Raw genomic sequence first — 17,716 nt, forward strand, 5'->3', positions numbered from 1 at the left:
GTGTCTCCCTCTCTCTCTGCCCCTCCCCTGTTCATGCTCTGTCTCTGTCTCCAAAATAAACATTAGAAAAAAAATTTTTTTAAGTTAAATCCAGGGGCACCTGGGTAGCTTAGTCAGTTAAGTGTCTGACCAGCTCAGGTCATGATCTCACTGTTTCTGGGTTCTAGTCCCGTGTTGGGCTCTGTGCAGACAGCTAGGAGCCTGTAGCCTGCTTTGGATTCTGTCTCCCTCTCTCTCTGCCCCCTCCCCTGCTCATGCATGCTCTCTCTCAAAAACAAACTTTTTTTTTTTAATTTAAAAAATAAAAAAATCAAAGTTAAATCCCTACGAATGTATAACGTAAGAAAGCAAGGTGGAATAAGATAAAAGGAATGAGCACAGAAAAGAGGAACAGCAATTGCAAAGGACTATCCAGGGAGGTAACCAGGATAACTGGAACGAAGTTTTTAAGATGGGTAATGTTCTAAATGCTCAGAGGAGGAAAGGAAGATGAGGATCACTGGATTTGGCAATAATTCTGAGGAAGAACTCTGAGAAAATAATTGTCCACGATGTTGAGAGGGGAAGGCAGCAGAGGTCAGACAGTTAAATAAATCAACTAATATAAACTGATTTACCAAAAATGTTTGATAAGAGAGAGAAGCAGAGTGCAGGGAAGATGACTGTAGCAACAGACCCTGTTTTTAGGGTTTGGGTGGGATTTTTTGGTAGAAGGATAATAACAATGGAGAGTCAAACAAACTAAGATACAAACGGAATAAAAACATGAGGCTAGATCTTGGAGACATTGTGCATCTCTGCAGTTTTAATGCCCACAGTGCTTTTCACACGCGTTACCTTGTCCCTCAACTCTCTGATGATACATCCTCTAATTCAGTGGTTCTCAAAAGTGTAGTCCCTAGACCAGCATCATCAGCATCAGAGGGAACTTGTTAGAAAAGCACATTTTTGAGTCCTACAACAGATCTACATAATTGTGCGGGTTAGACCCAGCAATCTGTGTTTTAAAAAGTCCTCCAAGGGATTCTGAGGCTCTCCAGGTCCCCGCAAGGAACACACTCAGGAGAAAACGACAAAAGACCGCTGCAAGGGGTAGCGGCCACAGTTGGAGGGCAGAATTTTCTTCTGAACCTTCCATCTGGATCTCCCAACCTCCTAAGAGAGGCAGTGCACGACCCCAGCCAGCCAGCAGCACCGCAAAGCAAAGTCGTCCCGCTTCGGACTAGCCTGAGCGAGTTCTACCAACCCCAACGGGAGCGGAGGTCAGCTAAGGACCCTTAGCCAAGCTCAGCCACCGCCCTAGAAAGGGCCCGAGTGCACCAAGTACTCAGGCTTCGACTTCCGGCGGGGGGGGGGGGGGGGTCTACTGGGAGGGACTCCGGGCGGCCGTATCCAAATTCTTAAGGATTGGCGGGGATGGGGGGCGGGGTATTTGTTCTTCTAACCCCTCCGTGTGCTACGAGGCCGCAAGGGGCAGAGAAGGAAGAAAGGCTAGGATAGGATAAGTTTCCGCAAAACCCTGAACCCAATAAAGGAACAAAGAAGACTTGAAAACCCTTCTCTCTGTCCTTTCCTACTTTCCCACCCGGAATCCCAAGGAATGGAAAAGGCGGAGGCTAAAGGCCTCGTCTACGGGGGACGCGGGGAGGAAGCTTGAGGAAGAAATCTCGCGATAGGAGGCCGGCCGGGGCGGGGGTGACACCTCTTCCCTCCTCCTCGCGTTAGTTCCGGTCGCAGAGGAGACACCGCCGCAGTTGCTGCCACATCGGGGATTTCTGGCTCTTTTCTCTTCGCCTTAAAGTCGGTGAGGCGCGACGCTCGCTTGTCCCGGGACGAGGTTGTGGCCCTCAGTCGCCAGACAGGGCAGGGGGGTGGGGGCCGGCAGGTCTGGTGTGGCCCGGCTTGAATGGGTCTGAGCCGCCGCCTGAGGCCAGGCCGGATCCGGGGCCTGGATTCGAGGGCCACTGCCGCCACCTCAGCAGGGAGGTCGAGGGTCTGCGGCCCGGACCGGGACGTGGGGCCCGGGGGTGCGCTGCGGCTCCAGAGACCGAGGGACCCCCCTCCCCCCAGCGGCCTTGCCTGGCCTGGGTAACAAAGCCGCTGCGGCCTCTGTTGGGTGATGTACGCGTGGGGGGTTCTGGCGGGAGGGGCGGGGGAGCAGCCACCACCTCTGCGGCCGCCTCCACCACCGCTGCTTTCGCTGGAGGGCGGGCGGATGTACGGGGCGGCGGGGCCCCCGGCGCGAAGCGCCTCGGCGCCTGTGGTCCGCTCGTTGCGGCGGCCGCCACCACCGGCGACGGGGTCAGTGGAGAAGGGGCTGCGGGCCGAGAGCTCGCCCCTGCGGCGCCCCGCAGGGGCCGAGGGGGTTCTGGGTGGGGGGTGGGTTATCTCGTTCGAGCGGCAGACGCAGGAAGGGTGTGGATAGGGAGACACGTGCTCGGGGAGGAGACTTGGATTGCAGGGTACGGGGCAAAGGAGGCTAGGCCGGCTCTCAGTTCATTTTGCAGGCTGGAGTGGTGCAAGCGGCCGCTGCAGTCACGGGCACAACTTCCTAGGGTGGTGCTGCTCATAGGCCCACGGTAGAAAGGATTCACCCTTTGACGGTGTCTGAAAATCGACGTACACGTTTTGGATACTTCGCGGCAATGGTGGCAATCTCGCTTAGACTTCTGTGGTGCTTAGAAGTAGTGGGATATGCAGGCGAATTCAAAGAGGAACGAGGAGGAAACCAAACAATTATGTTTATGATGGGTGATTTGCCCCTAGTCACTATGGTGCTGCTATAAGGTCTTTTAAAAGTGTACTTCACCGTACATCTTCAGAGTTTTCTTGTAGGGAGAAATGCAGGATTTGAAGTTACATTAATTCTTGGTGTCTGCCCCAGGTACTGCCAGGCTGAAAGTGTTATATTTGATTTATATTGTGACTACACCAAGGTTTGATGCTTTGTTTTAAGAACAAAATGTTATGGCACTGATATTTTTAAGGCTTTATTTTCCTTTTCTTAGGGTGTCTTTTATGAATAATCAAAAGCAGCAAAAGCCAACGCTATCAGGCCAGCGTTTTAAAACCAGAAAAAGAGGTAAATATGTTTTAAAGTCTGTCTCCAAACTTCCAGAACAACTTTGATATCTTGGTTTTTCTGCCAGGCAATTGCTTAATAGTAAATCTTTTGAGAGAAAATATCAGAAAGGAACTTGAATTTCTAGTTGACTGCCATTTCAGATATACCCTTAGTATTTTTACTGCTTTTCTAAGCCTTTAGTTTTTAGTATCAACATATATATCTCTATAGTGAATGGTCTTTTTATTTTGAGGATAAAGTACCTTTTTTTTTTTAAGTATGGAGTGCATTTTCACTAGCTAAATTTTATTTAAGCAGACTTGCTTGAGGGGAAAAGTTAATTTATGAAAGGGAGCTCCTAATGCAATTGCTGGTTTTTCCCAAACTTTGTGAAGATTTCTGAGAGAAAAACCAGACTTTACACATGGAAGCTAATTATGGAACAGAGTTCACACTGTAATGTCTTTTGAAATTAAATATTTCTCACAGACAAGTACTAGAATTCTGTTAACTTCTATTAGTGGGTAGTTAGGTGAATATTCTGTAGCAAAGCACTTATTGGTGACACAAAGTTAAGTGGGGTGTGTGTGGTCTCAGATATATTTTGTATTGGGCTTAATACTTTCACCAGGATTTTTCAGTGTTATTGTTCAAAAGCCATATTGACCTTATTTTACAGGAGATTTTGAGGAAATAGAACTGGGTCAGCTACGGGTTATAAATTGTTTTTTTCTACCCTGGGTAACAGACACTTTGAGATATATATTACATAATCTTTTGTAATCCCTGATCATAGACTGTCCTCTTGTAGTGGGGAGACTAAACAGTGATTTGATTCTAGTCTTTTCGGATTTCTTTAGATTTAACCTGCTAAATTAATTTTCTCAAGAGGAGGAAGAGGAATTGGAAACTGAGCAATTCAGCAGTAATAGGGAAAAGTCTGTATTCCCTTGAGGATGTGGTGATACCAAGTCATTTTATTGTTATTAGCATCAGGAAGAGGTGTCACTTCCCCAGTTCTACATTGAGATAACTCATGCCCTCCTAGTTCCTTATGGTGGGGTCCTGGGTAGCATGAACAATCATCCCAGTTTGCCTGGGACTGAAGACAGTTCCCAGGACCTAGGCTTTTCAGTGCTAACACAAAGTCTTGGGCAGACAGGGAGGAGTTGGTCACTCTAGGGCTGTGTGAAAATTAAGGTAGCATCTAACCTAGATAGGGAAGTCAACAAAGCTGGGTATGTCCCTAAAGCACTGTTAAGTACCAAATGAATGATTTAAAACAAACATACAAACATAAAGTGTTATGGGCATTTAAAGAAAAGAATCAAGAACTCCAGCATTTAGACAGAATTTCACTCAAGAATAAAATTTACCTGAGGTTTAGAGGATGTCCTAAATTTCAGAAGAGCCCAGAGGCAATAGGAGAGCATTTGGAGTAGAAATTGCCTCCTGGTGGTAGGAACACACTAGCTCATTTAACTCATCATTTATGAGACTTGTGTGAAAAAAATAGTAGGAGAAAAGCCACACAATTCTTGTGACTAGGCAGTCATGCCTTGCATTTGCAGAGGATATGTGTAGTCTTTTATTGTGTCTGCTTGCTTTGCAGGTCTTGGGTAAGCTTTGTGTTTTGTTTTTTTCAGGTGTTGAAATAAATGAGATTGTGATACATGTGGTTAACTTATTCAGTAGTTACACTTTCATAAGGTGGTGGTTTCATGGCATTTTGGTAAGCCTTTTAAAACTAAATGTTGTGGGGTTTTCCCCCCAGATGAAAAAGAGAGGTTTGACCCTACTCAGTTTCAAGACTGTATTATTCAAGGCTTAACTGAAACTGGTACTGATTTGGAAGCAGTAGCAAAGTTTCTTGATGCTTCTGGAGCAAAACTTGATTACCGCCGATATGCAGAAACACTCTTTGACATTCTGGTGGCTGGTGGAATGCTGGGTAAGTGTCTGGGTTTTGTGGGAAATGTGATGTATAGAGATTATGTGGAATCCAGAACATGGACTATTTGACAAACCTGTCAAATTGGGGTGGCTTTGTTTTTGGCTTTTTTACTTTCTTAGGATTTTTCCATTCCCCCCGCCCCCAGGTCATAGTAGTTTAGCAAATTATCTTGCTCTGTCTAGCTTTATAGTTGAAATCTGTTAGAAAATCATAACATTTGGAGATGACTTTTCTGATATGTACATCCCTACTACATCCCCAATGAGTAATTTTTCCAAACTGTGTTTGAACACTCTCCATTAGTGGAGAAATCTTAGCCTCTTATGTAGTCTTATGAAATACTACTTCTGTATGCCTGAGGACTAATCCTACATTCTTCAGTACATTAGCCACAATCACTTAGAGTGTGGCTAATCTAAATTGAGATGTCCTATAAGTGTCAAATATACATTGAATTTTAAAGACTTGATATAAAAAAGAATGTAAGACATGTCAATAATATTTTGAATACTGAAATGTTAGAATCAATATTTTTGATATGTTGGATTAGAGTATATTAAAATTGCACCTTTTTTTGTTGGGGGGCGGGGGAGAGAAAGAGCCTGAGCCAGGGAGAGGGGCAGAGAAACTCATTTTTTTATAAGGAATAACTAAGACAGTTTACAGTTTACAGTTTCTTAATGTTTATTTATCTTTTGGGGGGCGGGGCACAGAGTGAGAGAATCCCAAGCAGGCTCTGCACAGAACCCAGTGTGGGGCTCAAACTCATGAAGTGTGAGATCATGACCTGAGCCAAAATCAAGAGTTGGACGCTTAACTGACTGAGCCACCCTAGGCACCCTCTGAGGAACTCTTAAGTAGGCTCCACGCCCAGCAGAGAGCCCTGACACACGTGGGGTTCTTAAAACTGCAAGATCATGACCTGAGCCGGAATCAAAAGTTGGGCACTTAACTGAGCCACCCAGGTGTCCCTGTTTTTAATATTTTTAATGAAGTTACTAGAAGATATAAAATTATATCATTGGCTCACATTATGTTTCTGTTGCACAGCACTGCTCTAACTTCCACCTCCACCCTCACCAGCTCAGGATGTCTTAAAAGAATGTGCCATTTAGTTAAATATCTTCAAATGATGATGATAATTTCATTTCCATAGCTCTTTAAGACATTCAAAATGTTTTCACAGTGATATGATATTGATTCTCAGGGCCAAGCTGATAGAATCAGAACTCTTATTTGTAAGCCTGCGGAATGGAGGCTTAAAAGGCTTCAGTAACTTACATGCAGTCAAATAATTACTCAGTGGTGGAACCAAGGAACTTAACGTTCATATGTTCTAATATATTCCATTATATTAGCAGTTTGTAGTAAGAAATATCTATTTTCTACTTACAATACTAACCCTAAATCTGCTTTTAAAATCCTTTCTTAAACCTTTACTAAGGAAATTTTCAAATATATCCTAAAGAGAATAGTAAAATGAACTTCTTGGCTGTTACCCTACTTAATTGTTAACAGTCTTAGTCTGGCTGTGTTCCCCCTGACTTCATCCCCCTCCCCCATATTTCAAAGTGTATATCAGACTCACTTTATCCATAAATACTTACAAATGTATATGAAAGATAAAGACTAACTTGTAAGTTTTTATGGCCCAGCCTCTTAGGAAGCTTGAAGGGTTGTTTTCTGTATGGAAAGTTATGTTATCAAAAGCAACTTAAAACATCTCCACTTGAGTGACAGATTTGGTACTGTTGAATGGTTAATGCAGTGAGTTTAACTGGGTTGCTAAAGGGGGTTATTCTCTCAAGTTGTTTCACTTTATTCACCAACCAACCATGTTGCTTTTGAGATAGTGACTTTGCTCTCAGATCATCTTTTAGAATTTGTATCATTTTATTTTATAATGAGAATCCTTCCAGAAAGTAAGATTGAAATAATTACTAATTTTAAATGAAGGTCACTGCAAATTTTTTGTAAAATATACCTTAGCCCCAGGTGGTACACTGGCAGATGACATGATGCGTACAGATGTCTGTGTGTTCGCAGCACAAGAAGACCTAGAAACCATGCAAGCATTTGCTCAGGTAAATGAAACTATATATTTATTTCAGTTAGCTATTATCGTCTGAATAGGAGTAGTCTGCTTTTAAGAGGTTGCAAATAGAAAGTTGAAGGAATCTGAACTGAAGATTTAGAGATACTTTTTGGTGTAATATTAATGAACTAGAAATTTCAAATGTGTTGAGGAAAACAAAGTAGAAAAGATTGAATTATTTTCCTGTTTGTCCCTTTGGAATTAATCCATTTTTAAGGAAAACCCTCAAACTGAAGAGGAAAATCATTTCCTTGTCATTTCATTCAATTATTTCTGCCTGTAACTTTTTATTTTATTTTATTTTTAATTTTTTTTAATGTTTATTTATTTTTGAGACAGAGCATGAGCAGGGGAGGGGCAGAGAGAGAGGGAGACACAGAATCTGAACCAGGCTCCAGGCTCTGAGCTGTCAGCACAGAGCCCGATGCAGGGCTCGAACCCACGAACTGTGAGATCATGACCTGAGCCGAAGTCGGACGCTTAACTGACTGAGCCACCCAGGCACCCCTGCCTGTAACTTTTTAAAGATGAATGAGTTAATAGGCAGATTAGCTTACCAATCAAAATTTCATTCAAAGGTTTCATACATAGTTTGTGTTATTGTAAGCAAAGAATTCAAGTGCTCCTAACCTAGAAATTTGTTACCTGTCTTTGGGAAAGTAGAACTATATTCTCTGATCTTATTCTGTTAATAGTCCTACAGATGGGTTAATGACTTGTATTTAAGCAATAAATAGTCCTTGCTTTAATATCTGGCAATAAAAATCTATCGTGGGTGGCTATTAAAGTGTTATATTGTAAGTTTTGAGAGTTGACAGATTCTTCCCAAGTGGGCTTTTTAAATAGCTTGTAAATTCTTATATCCAGTGGAAGTTTCCCTTCTTTGATGCTCTAAAGATACTATGAGATACTCAGATCTTTTAGGAATCTGGCATCTGTAGATATCAAGTTATTAAATTCCATTACTGTTCTTGATAGGTTTTTAACAAGTTAATCAGGCGCTACAAATACCTGGAGAAAGGTTTTGAAGATGAGGTAAAAAAGGTATGAACAACAGTATGCTTTGTGGATACAGAAGGTTGGGGTCAAAGAGGGGAACATTAAATCTTAATTTTGCCACAGATTTGAGAGGATTTTAGGTATTTAGGTAGACTGTCATTGAAATGTGATTTGGGGGTGTATCATTTAGTTTAATTTGCTACACAGTGTTTCCTAGCTTTGTGTCCAAACAAGTGGCAAAAAAACTAAAGACCAAAATGGGGTTTGTTCAAAAGATACAGTAAGATCAGAGCTAGGCAGATTGAGAAGGAAATTTAGCATACTTGCTATTGAAGTCTTAGATAGTCTGTATATAGATAGATGAAAAGATGTAGTAATGTTAATAGTAACATCAGGTTTCAACCTGTTCTAATTATTAACTCATGTAATACAGAAACCCTGTGAGGCAAGTTTTATTATCCACATATATATATATGTGAGGAAACTGAGGCACAGAGGATAAGTAACTTGCTCAGGATCACTCAGCTAATGTTACTATAACTGAGACTAAAACTTGGATGGTTAGACCCCAGAGCCCACACTTTTAATCAGTATAGGTTGCTTTACTATGTCTCTTTATATAATACAGTTGCTCTTTTAACCTTTAACTATTTACTTTTATAGCTGCTGCTGTTCTTAAAGGGTTTTTCAGAGTCGGAGAGGAACAAGCTGGCTATGTTGACGGGTGTTCTTCTGGCTAATGGAACACTTAATGCATCCATTCTTAATAGCCTTTATAATGAGAATTTGGTTAAAGAAGGTAATCAGCCTTTAGTAAAGAATTGTCTTTAGTTGTGTGAAGGTGAGGATACCAAAGAGCATGAAAGATGTACTGATATAAAAACTAGGATATAACTTGCATAGATTTGATTTGTGTAATAGTCTTAGTTTTTTAACTATCTTTAAATTTAATAAAATAAACTCATTAGATATTTAATATATACCTTTGGCTATCTTTAGGTATATACCAGATGTGGTTATAACTTAAAAAGAGAAATGCCAGGAAAACCCAGAAAGATTAATTCCAGTTGGGAGACTTGGGAAAGTCAGAGAAAGTGACTTTAGGGAAAATGTCAAGCCAAAAAGAAAATAAGTTGCCTGATGTAATTTTCATAGTTAAATAATTCTGTTAAAATAAAAACAAAACTTTTTTAAAACTAGACTACTGAGTGCTTAATGTGCCCTATTTCCCACAACAGCCCTGTCAAGTGTAAGAACTGTTACACTCATTTTACACATTAGAAAGCAGTTTAATAACTAAAAGTACCTAACTAGCAAATGAGACAATAGAGAAATTGGAGTGAAATGGTAAGCAGCTTAGTGGCAGAGGGAAGTTTGGGGATAAAGGGAGTAAGTCTGTGGTTGAAATGGGGAGATAGAATGGTTGAAATCCACTTGTTTCTGCTAAGTAAGCTCTTTTGTTCTACAGGGGTTTCAGCAGCTTTTGCTGTAAAGCTCTTTAAATCATGGATAAATGAAAAAGACATCAATGCAGTAGCTGCAAGTCTTCGGAAAGTCAGCATGGATAACAGACTGATGGTTTGTAACTTTTTTCATTCTTCCCCTTCTTGCCAACACTTAAAGTGTAACAAGGGAACTTTCTCATTTCTAATCTGTGAAAAGAAGTGTTTTTTTATTGATACGATTTAAAGACCACTTGACCAGATTAAATTCTCCTTTCAGGAACTTTTTCCTGCCAATAAACAAAGTGTTGAACACTTCACGAAGTATTTTACTGAGGCAGGCTTGAAAGAACTTTCAGAATATGTTCGGAATCAACAAACCATAGGAGCTCGAAAGGAACTCCAGAAAGAACTTCAAGAACAGATGTCCCGTGGTGATCCATTTAAGGATGTAAGATATTTTTGTTTAAACCATCTTTACGAACTAACTAGAACTTAAATAAAATTTTGGAAAAAATAAGCCATCTCTATGATTTTTTATTCACTTGAGAAGCTTTAAGGTATTTCACCACAGTGAGTTTTAATTAGTGGCTGTTGAATTATGTGCTGGGGCTTTTCATTAGCCTTTTTCACATTTAATGCTTTACTAGTGCCCAGAAATTATAGGGCTTGGGGATTTTGTAGGGTTCAAGCCAGTGAATAGGTTTTATGTTTCCATCTCCATCCTTTTCCAGCTGGTTTGCCTGTGTGTAAATTAAGGCTTGGACTAGAGGTCCATCCCTTCCAGTTCTAAAAGTTCTCTGATTATATGTGGTACACGTGTGGTTCCGTTGCCAGTTGTGTTTTTATGTTTTTGTAAAAGGTCTAAGATTGATGCGTAGAGTATACATATCAAAACTGATTTACTAAATTGGGATTCCTTTTGCAGATAATTTTATATGTCAAGGAGGAGATGAAAAAAAACAACATCCCAGAACCTGTTGTCATTGGAATAGTCTGGTCCAGCGTAATGAGCACTGTGGAATGGAACAAAAAGGAGGAGCTTGTAGCGGAGCAAGCCATCAAGCACTTGAAGGTAAGTCTGACTTCACCTTTCTTTGGCTCACGGTTTAAAAACAAATACATGTTTAAAAATAGCATTGGCCTGAAATTTGTTGTTTGCTTTTGAGGGAGCATTGGAAAATATGAACATTCCTTATTTATTCTCTAAAATATTAACATTGTATTGACAGTTGTCTGGAATCCCTGGTGCAGACAGTATAGCTTGGTTGGCTTAGTTGCTTAGAGAGCCTTCTGCTTAATTTAAGTTTCCATTACATAGAATATAATTTACAGTGATTTTGAAAGATCTGTTATGTTCTGTATTTTAGGAATTTTGAAATGGCTGGTCATTATAAGAAGTGACTACATTTTTTCTCTTTTCCCTTTAAAAGCAATACAGCCCTCTACTTGCTGCCTTTACTACTCAAGGTCAGTCTGAGCTGACTCTGTTACTGAAGATTCAGGAGTATTGCTATGACAACATTCATTTCATGAAAGCCTTCCAGAAAATAGTGGTGCTTTTTTATAAAGGTAATTTAAAATTTGGATTTTGTGAATACATTTAATAAAAATCCTAAAATACTCCTCTAATAATTTCAGTGAGTCTGAACATTAGCTCCATAAAATATTTTACTCTAATCATAGGACTGAATTGTCTCTAATTGAATTGGGTGCTTTTTAGTGTATTAATATCCAAAACATCTTTAAACCTTATTAATAAGTTAAAATCTAAAACCTTCTTGGTGTGGCCTCAAACTTTGTCTCCTGTTCTCTACCAGTTCTCTTCCCCAGACACACTCTTCACATCTCTGTAGTCTTTGGCCCATGACAAGTTGACTTCCCTTCTTCACTCTACCCCATTAGCCATCTTGTCCTTCAAGATCAGTTCAAAATGCTCTGGTAAAACCTTCTATTTCAGTTATTATTCCCTTTTCTGTGATCCCTATTTCAGAAAACTGATCTAAAGTGGTTAATAAAGATAAGGACTTTGTTGGGAGAGAGCCCATTGCAATATATGTAGATTACTATCGTTGTTAATAATGTTTGGGTGTTTTTAAACATCTGTTTTTGAGAGCATGCTCGTGAGTGGGCGAGAGGCAGAGATAGAGGAACAGAGGATCTGAAGTGGATTCTGTGCTGAAAGCAGTGAGCCAAATGCACAGCTTGAACTCAAAAACTGAGGTCATGACCTGAGCCAAAGTTGGACACTCAACAGACTGAGCCACCCAGGCACCCCTGTTTTTTTGTTTTTTGGGTTTTGGTGTTTTTTGTTGTTGTTTTTTTTAAGGGAGAGAGAGAGTGTGCACACGCATGCAAGCTGGGAGGATCCCAAGCAGGCTCCACGCTATCAGCTTAAGCTCAGAACCTATGAGATCATGACCTGAGCCGAAACCAAGAGTCAGATGCTTAACCTGCTGAGTTTAATGAATTATTGATCAAGTATCACTGATTACTTAATCGCAAGGTTTCTCAACCTTGGTATTCCAGATATTTTGCGCCATTTAACTCTTGTTCGTAACAATCCTGTGCCTTATAGACTATTGAGTAGCATTTCTCCTCAGTGTAACAATCAAGAATGTCTCTAAACATTGTCAGATGTCCCAGCACGGGGATGGGGTGTGTAAAGTTGCCTTCAGTTGAGAAAGTCACTGGTTTAGTGTTTTTCCTAGCTGTAGGTTCCTATGTTGGCAAGAAGTTGACAAAACATTTCTTTATGTAGGTTTCTCATTTTATCTTTTCTATTTTTCTTTAAAAATTGAAGAAACCAGTTGAGTGTTCTGAATATAATTATTGTTTTTACTTGACTTCAGTAGGCTGTTTTTTACCATGCACACATCTGTACCTTACGTGGCATCTGACTCTGCCTGAAAAACTCCCAGATGTAATGATGACTCTCTTTCTAGCTGAAGTCCTGAGTGAAGAGCCCATTCTGAAGTGGTATAAAGATGCTCATGTTGCAAAGGGGAAAAGTGTCTTCCTTGAGCAAATGAAAAAGTTTGTAGAGTGGCTCAAAAATGCCGAAGAAGGTAAGTCTTTTGCTTGGTGCAGTTTGTTTGGTAAGCCGGAGAACTAATTTTAATGTGGCCATTGTATATGCCACCTTTTTTTATTCATATACCATTTTGTACCTTGAATACAGACTTTCATTCATTTCTGACAGATCTGCAAATACTCATTTACTTTAAGGCAGGTAGGGAGAGCTTGACTTTAAATATTGAAGTATTTTGATGGCGTGGCCATTAGACATTCTGAGGAGGAAAATTGAAAAGATTGAGACTATTTAATATTCATGAATTTTGAGATTTATAAATGAAGGCTTATGAATATCCTCATAAGTGGGGGATTATTAATAATATATCTTAATTATATTAAAAATCTTCAAAGTTATAAATGGGGACTTTGTTTTCTTTTATTATATAATGCTTGACTGCATCTTTTCCCCTTTTCTAGAATCTGAGTCTGAAGCTGAAGAAGGTGACTGAATTTTGAAACTACACCCTCAGTAAAGCAAACAGGAGTTGTAGATAAAATGTCATGTCTCATGTGTCCTGGTTCTTACATCTTCCTACCTCCCTATATCAAGCATGATATAAGGGCTTTCATGGCAAATTTTATTTTAAATGTTTCTATGGTTACTGGAAATGTTGGGTTTAGTTTCTAAAACCATGTTTTAAGTAGCTACAGGAGCTATAGATTTGAATCTAATGTTGCATTAGTCTTTTCAGTTATCTTCTACCTCCTGTATTTTCTACTGTAATAATGTAATTTAAGGCCTTCCACAATGAACAGTTCACTTTATTCCCTGGGTTTTCTATATAAACAGTTTTCAAGATATGATTTGGTTAAAAATAATTTGTTATAAAAATTCTGTTTGCAAATTAAACTGTAAAAGTATCCAAAGTCTCAAAAGGCAATGATTTGTGTGATAATTTGGTATGCCCAAAGCCCTGCTCATCAATGAAAATCTCATATACAGTAATTGAATTCATTAACATGAATCTTGAGTATTTGGACCGTTGCTTGCATGTTGGTATTTTCTTGCATTTTTAACCCTGGATGTCCTTGAGCTCAATTGTTTGCTCTCTGGTTTTTATTCTTTAGTAAAGCCATGGAGAACAAGCTTGAAAGTGAGTTGTTTGGGAAATTGTGTATGACAGAGGTGGTGGGAAGAAGAAAGTTGAGCTTGTTCTCATTAAAAACTTTTGCATTCAGTTTGTATCTTTCCAGGCAAAACCAATGGATATTCTTTTCATACAGCCATTTTCAAATGTACCTTTGAAAAATCTTGTCATTTAAAGTATTTTACGCTTGTCATGCACTTAGATTGAAAGGAAAGGGACTCATAAAATAATGTGAGTGCCTACCTGGCTCAATTAGAAGAGAGCATGTGAATCTTAATCTCACCATGGATTCGAGCCTCACACTGGGTGCAGAGATTACTTTTTTAAAAAAATAAAAATAGTATGAGTAAAGAAAGTGACTATCCAATCCCAGGAAGTTGTTAAATATTAAGTGGTCAGCATGTTCTGAGACTCTAAATGTAACTCATTTCCTCTTGCCTTAGAGTATTTGTTGTAAAGAATGAAGTGCAATGATGATACATTCCCACTTGATCATGTTGGATCAACTTCATTCTCTTGACATCCTTTTAAATAACTCAAGCATCTGGCTATTAACATACCCTAGTTTCCATCTTTTTAAATTGCCATGAGCCAAATATCTCTTATATACAATTGATCCATTTATTTCAATGGCTGCCTTTTAATTTCCATCTTTCTTTTCTTGCTGCTACCCATATATATATTATATATATATATATATATATATATATATATATATATATATATATATATGTAGTCATTAGAAAACAAAAAATGACCACCACTTTGGTGGAGAGACTTCATATCAATAAAGTGAACATTTTGAAAGGGTTTTTTTTTTGTTGGGAAAAGAAACCAACTTAGAATGATGCCACCAGACTGAATGGAAATTGCCCCTTTCAAAGGTGCCGTTCTTAGGAGCCAAGAATTCGGTGTTTAAAAGTTCATCTTGAGGGAATATGTGTAATATAATTTGAAGTAAAGGTGTAGTGACCTTATGAAGAACATAACTGATACCATTATGAATGGGGTGAAATTGTTAAAGGAATAACTTTGATAGTTTTAATGCATAGGCAAAATGTATTCACTAGGTTTCTACATAGTGATCTGCTTTTACTTTGTAATTTGTAGTCCTCAAAAGACTTTTTCAAAAATAATAAAGTCCATCCTTACGCCTAGGTTATAGGTCAGTCTTCTTTAGTTTTTTGTTGTTTTTTTTTTGGTGTATTCCATGTTTATACCTAGGAATAGCTGTACGTTATGCGTTCAGACAACGTCTCTACTGTGCAAGCATTTAATAATCGTCCTTTTCATCCTATGATTCCATAACTGTAACACCCACACAGAATTCCAGTGTAGCAGAAACTACATTAATATTTCTATAGCCAAACCATTGCATGTTACTGTCGTACAAAGTGTACCCTATTTTATTATATACTGTGTATAGTGAGAGTGTGTAGTCTTCCAGAACTACATTATGATCTTTGATCACAGTTTTTTTCTTCATAATGACAAAGTAGTATTTACTTACTACAATGTTATAGTAAATGGATAAGTCACCTGTGATAGTATAAAGAAAGGGAATGCTTCCTAAAGACTACAGATTTTCATTTTGAATTATAAGTGGAATTTTGGAACTTGGCTGCCAATGCCCACCTATGGCCTCAGATATTTACTGCTTAATCTAGATGTTAAAATTGTACTTGTAATTATAATTGGATAATGTTAGCTGATTTTCCTAACTTGGTGTCAGTTTCCAAGGATAAGTCGTCTTTTAAGTGCCATAATTAAATGTTTAGAGCTGATCCTAAGTTTCTTAATTATTCTGGGAGTATTATCCTAGAGATATTTGTTTGTTCTTACGAAAACTCCAAATACAAAAATGCCACAGGAAATTTTGACATAGCGTAGTGATGGTGGGGAGAGGAAATAACGTGTGACTAAGAGATGTATCTGCGTTGTACATGAAAAAGAATAAGGGTGATTGGGGGGAGCCCTTCTCGGGTGGTATCACCCCTATTGTGACCTAATGTATCTTTTTAAAGGGGAGGGGACCTAAAGATAAACATTTTCATTGGCAGATATATCTTTATGTGTATCCATATCCTGAGGCAGTATTTTAATCATTTCCCATTGGTTTTGAAGATTTTAACAGATTGTTGATTGTAACTGTATCATAAGTAGAATCATTTGGAATTCTAATCTATAAAAATGAATTAAAACCCTGTGTAGCAGTTTATAATTAAAGTTGCTAGGCATAACGCTTAGATAATGGTATTGAAATTTTACTGATGAAACTACAGGAGATTCAGGAAATGACAGAACTGTTGGTTGGCTTTAAGTGTAACAGATGCCAAAATTTTAGTGTGCAATATTACTTGGACTACTGAATGACCTTTGTAAAAATTTTCCTCAGATGCTATTTACAGGTGCCATGTAAAATAGGTAAAGCATTTGTGAGAGTTCTGGTAAATTGCCTTGCTATGATTTTTTTATGTAAAGTAGTAAGTAGTCCTTTAGTATTGATATAAAGTGTTTCTGTTTATCAGCTTACTGAGGCCTAAAGGTTTAAAATATAATTAAATAATAGGTTGTTCAGTGGGCTTTATTTAGGTGGACTCTAGTAGATGTTATAAGTACTTTTGACTTCAAAATAATGAATTTATAATTGGCTTCTGTTTAAAAACGAATTGCAGTGGATATGAGCTAAACCCAATCTTTTTTTTTTTTTAATGTTTTATTTTTATTTATTTTGAGAGAGGGAGAGGATCTCAAGCAGGCTCCACATTGTCCACGCATTGAGCCTGACGTGGGGCTCAATCTCACAAACCGTGAGATCATGACCTGACCTGAAAATGAAGAGTCAGCCTCTTGACCAACTGGGCCACCCAGGCACCCCTGACCTAAACCCAGTCTTACCCATACAGTTATACATAACTACAAAACTTGGTGTGGATCAGAAAGGTTTCCCAACCCCCTTTCCTTCCCTGCTTTCCCCCCCCCCCCCCCGTTTTAACTGGGCAATTAGCAGCCATATCAAATCCAACCTTTTTGATTTCCATGCATTTATATTTTTTTCTTTAGAATTATAGTCTCTCTCCCAATAATTGAAAAAACGATGAGGATACTTTACAGATGCACTCAGTCACTGTCAATTTAGTAACTTTCAAAAACCTTATATAAATTAAAAGCTCAACTGTTTGTAGTGCCCTAGAGGAAACAGTAGTAAAAAATCTGCCAAGTCCTTTGTTTAGTAGACTGTCTAGAGGGACCAAGACCTTGTTCAAACTATGATCAGAATGTTTATGGTTGTATTAGTGCAGGCTTGGGAACTATGCATTAAGTGTATACAGTGAATTTGGGGTGTTACAAAGTTATCAGATACAGTTGAGCTGTTCCATTTCAGGAGTTTCTGGTCTGTGTGACCATTTTACAATACTGAAGGGAAAAAAGTTTAAACCTTTTTTCTTTTTTAGTTAAAATTTCGAAGGCTGTGCTTAAACACTTGACTTAGAGGTAAACCTATTGTGTGACCCATTACAGACTGCAGCCTCTATTACTTCAAAAATCTGTTTTGTGTTCTCTGGCATCTTAAGAATATTTTCTCTGTAAATACACCTCATTTCCATTCTAGTTAGGAGTAACGGACCCCGGCATGGCAAACAGTTGGAGAGCGGAGAAAACTGGATAGCTGATACTACAGATAGTTGTTGGACCACCTCCAGTCCAGCCATCCAAACCAGTAATTCCATTGCTGCGTTATTTGTGTTAACTGTGAAATTGGCTTCTTGTCTGTACCCTTGAAGTTGAATAAAATTTCATGAGATTCCTTGTTAACTTAGAGAAGCAATGACTATTGTTGCATTGGTTGTTGTATGCTAATAACCTATAAGCACTGGAGTTGCTTCTGGCTCCTGTCCTTGTCCTAGTCCTTCCAGTTTTCCCCCTGGCGTTTTGAATACCATTGAAAGGCCTATTCCTCTTTTTTTTTGTCTGGACCACTTTGGCTGTTGTTTGGCT

At 38.9% G+C, this 17,716-nt stretch overlaps 1 protein-coding gene across 7 annotated transcripts; it reads left to right on the forward strand.

Moving 5' to 3' along the window:
• Positions 1-1,497: 1,497 nt before the first annotated feature.
• On the forward strand, positions 1,498-17,546 carry BZW1 (basic leucine zipper and W2 domains 1). Of its 7 annotated transcripts, none has more exons than XM_027053759.2 (12): positions 1,498-1,837; positions 3,009-3,082; positions 4,839-5,015; positions 7,008-7,102; positions 8,092-8,157; positions 8,776-8,911; positions 9,581-9,690; positions 9,835-10,005; positions 10,483-10,629; positions 10,988-11,126; positions 12,500-12,622; positions 13,047-17,546. In XM_027053759.2, exons 2-12 carry the CDS (start codon positions 3,019-3,021, stop codon positions 13,076-13,078), a joined length of 1,260 nt encoding a protein of 419 aa, XP_026909560.1. In that variant the 5' UTR covers positions 1,498-1,837; positions 3,009-3,018; the 3' UTR covers positions 13,079-17,546. The 7 variants fall into 7 exon arrangements, with proteins under 7 accessions (XP_026909560.1, XP_026909565.1, XP_026909553.1 ...); XM_027053764.2 differs by having other exon boundaries at positions 1,498-1,800; XM_027053752.2 differs by having other exon boundaries at positions 1,499-1,804.
• Positions 17,547-17,716: the final 170 nt, after the last annotated feature.

This window comes from Acinonyx jubatus, chromosome C1 (assembly GCF_027475565.1).
Source record: "Acinonyx jubatus isolate Ajub_Pintada_27869175 chromosome C1, VMU_Ajub_asm_v1.0, whole genome shotgun sequence".
Lineage (NCBI taxonomy): Eukaryota > Metazoa > Chordata > Mammalia > Carnivora > Felidae > Acinonyx > Acinonyx jubatus.

Bases quoted from the DNA above. Each gene is read 5' to 3' on its own strand.
- BZW1 (XM_027053745.2), top strand. From the start codon at position 2,216: ATGTACGGGGCGGCGGGGCCCCCGGCGCGAAGCGCCTCGGCGCCTGTG. The intron at 2,302-3,008 runs GTCAGTGGAGAA...TCCTTTTCTTAG, and splicing joins CCGCCACCACCGGCGACGGG to GGTGTCTTTTATGAATAATC. The intron at 5,016-7,007 runs GTAAGTGTCTGG...AATATACCTTAG, and splicing joins GGTGGCTGGTGGAATGCTGG to CCCCAGGTGGTACACTGGCA.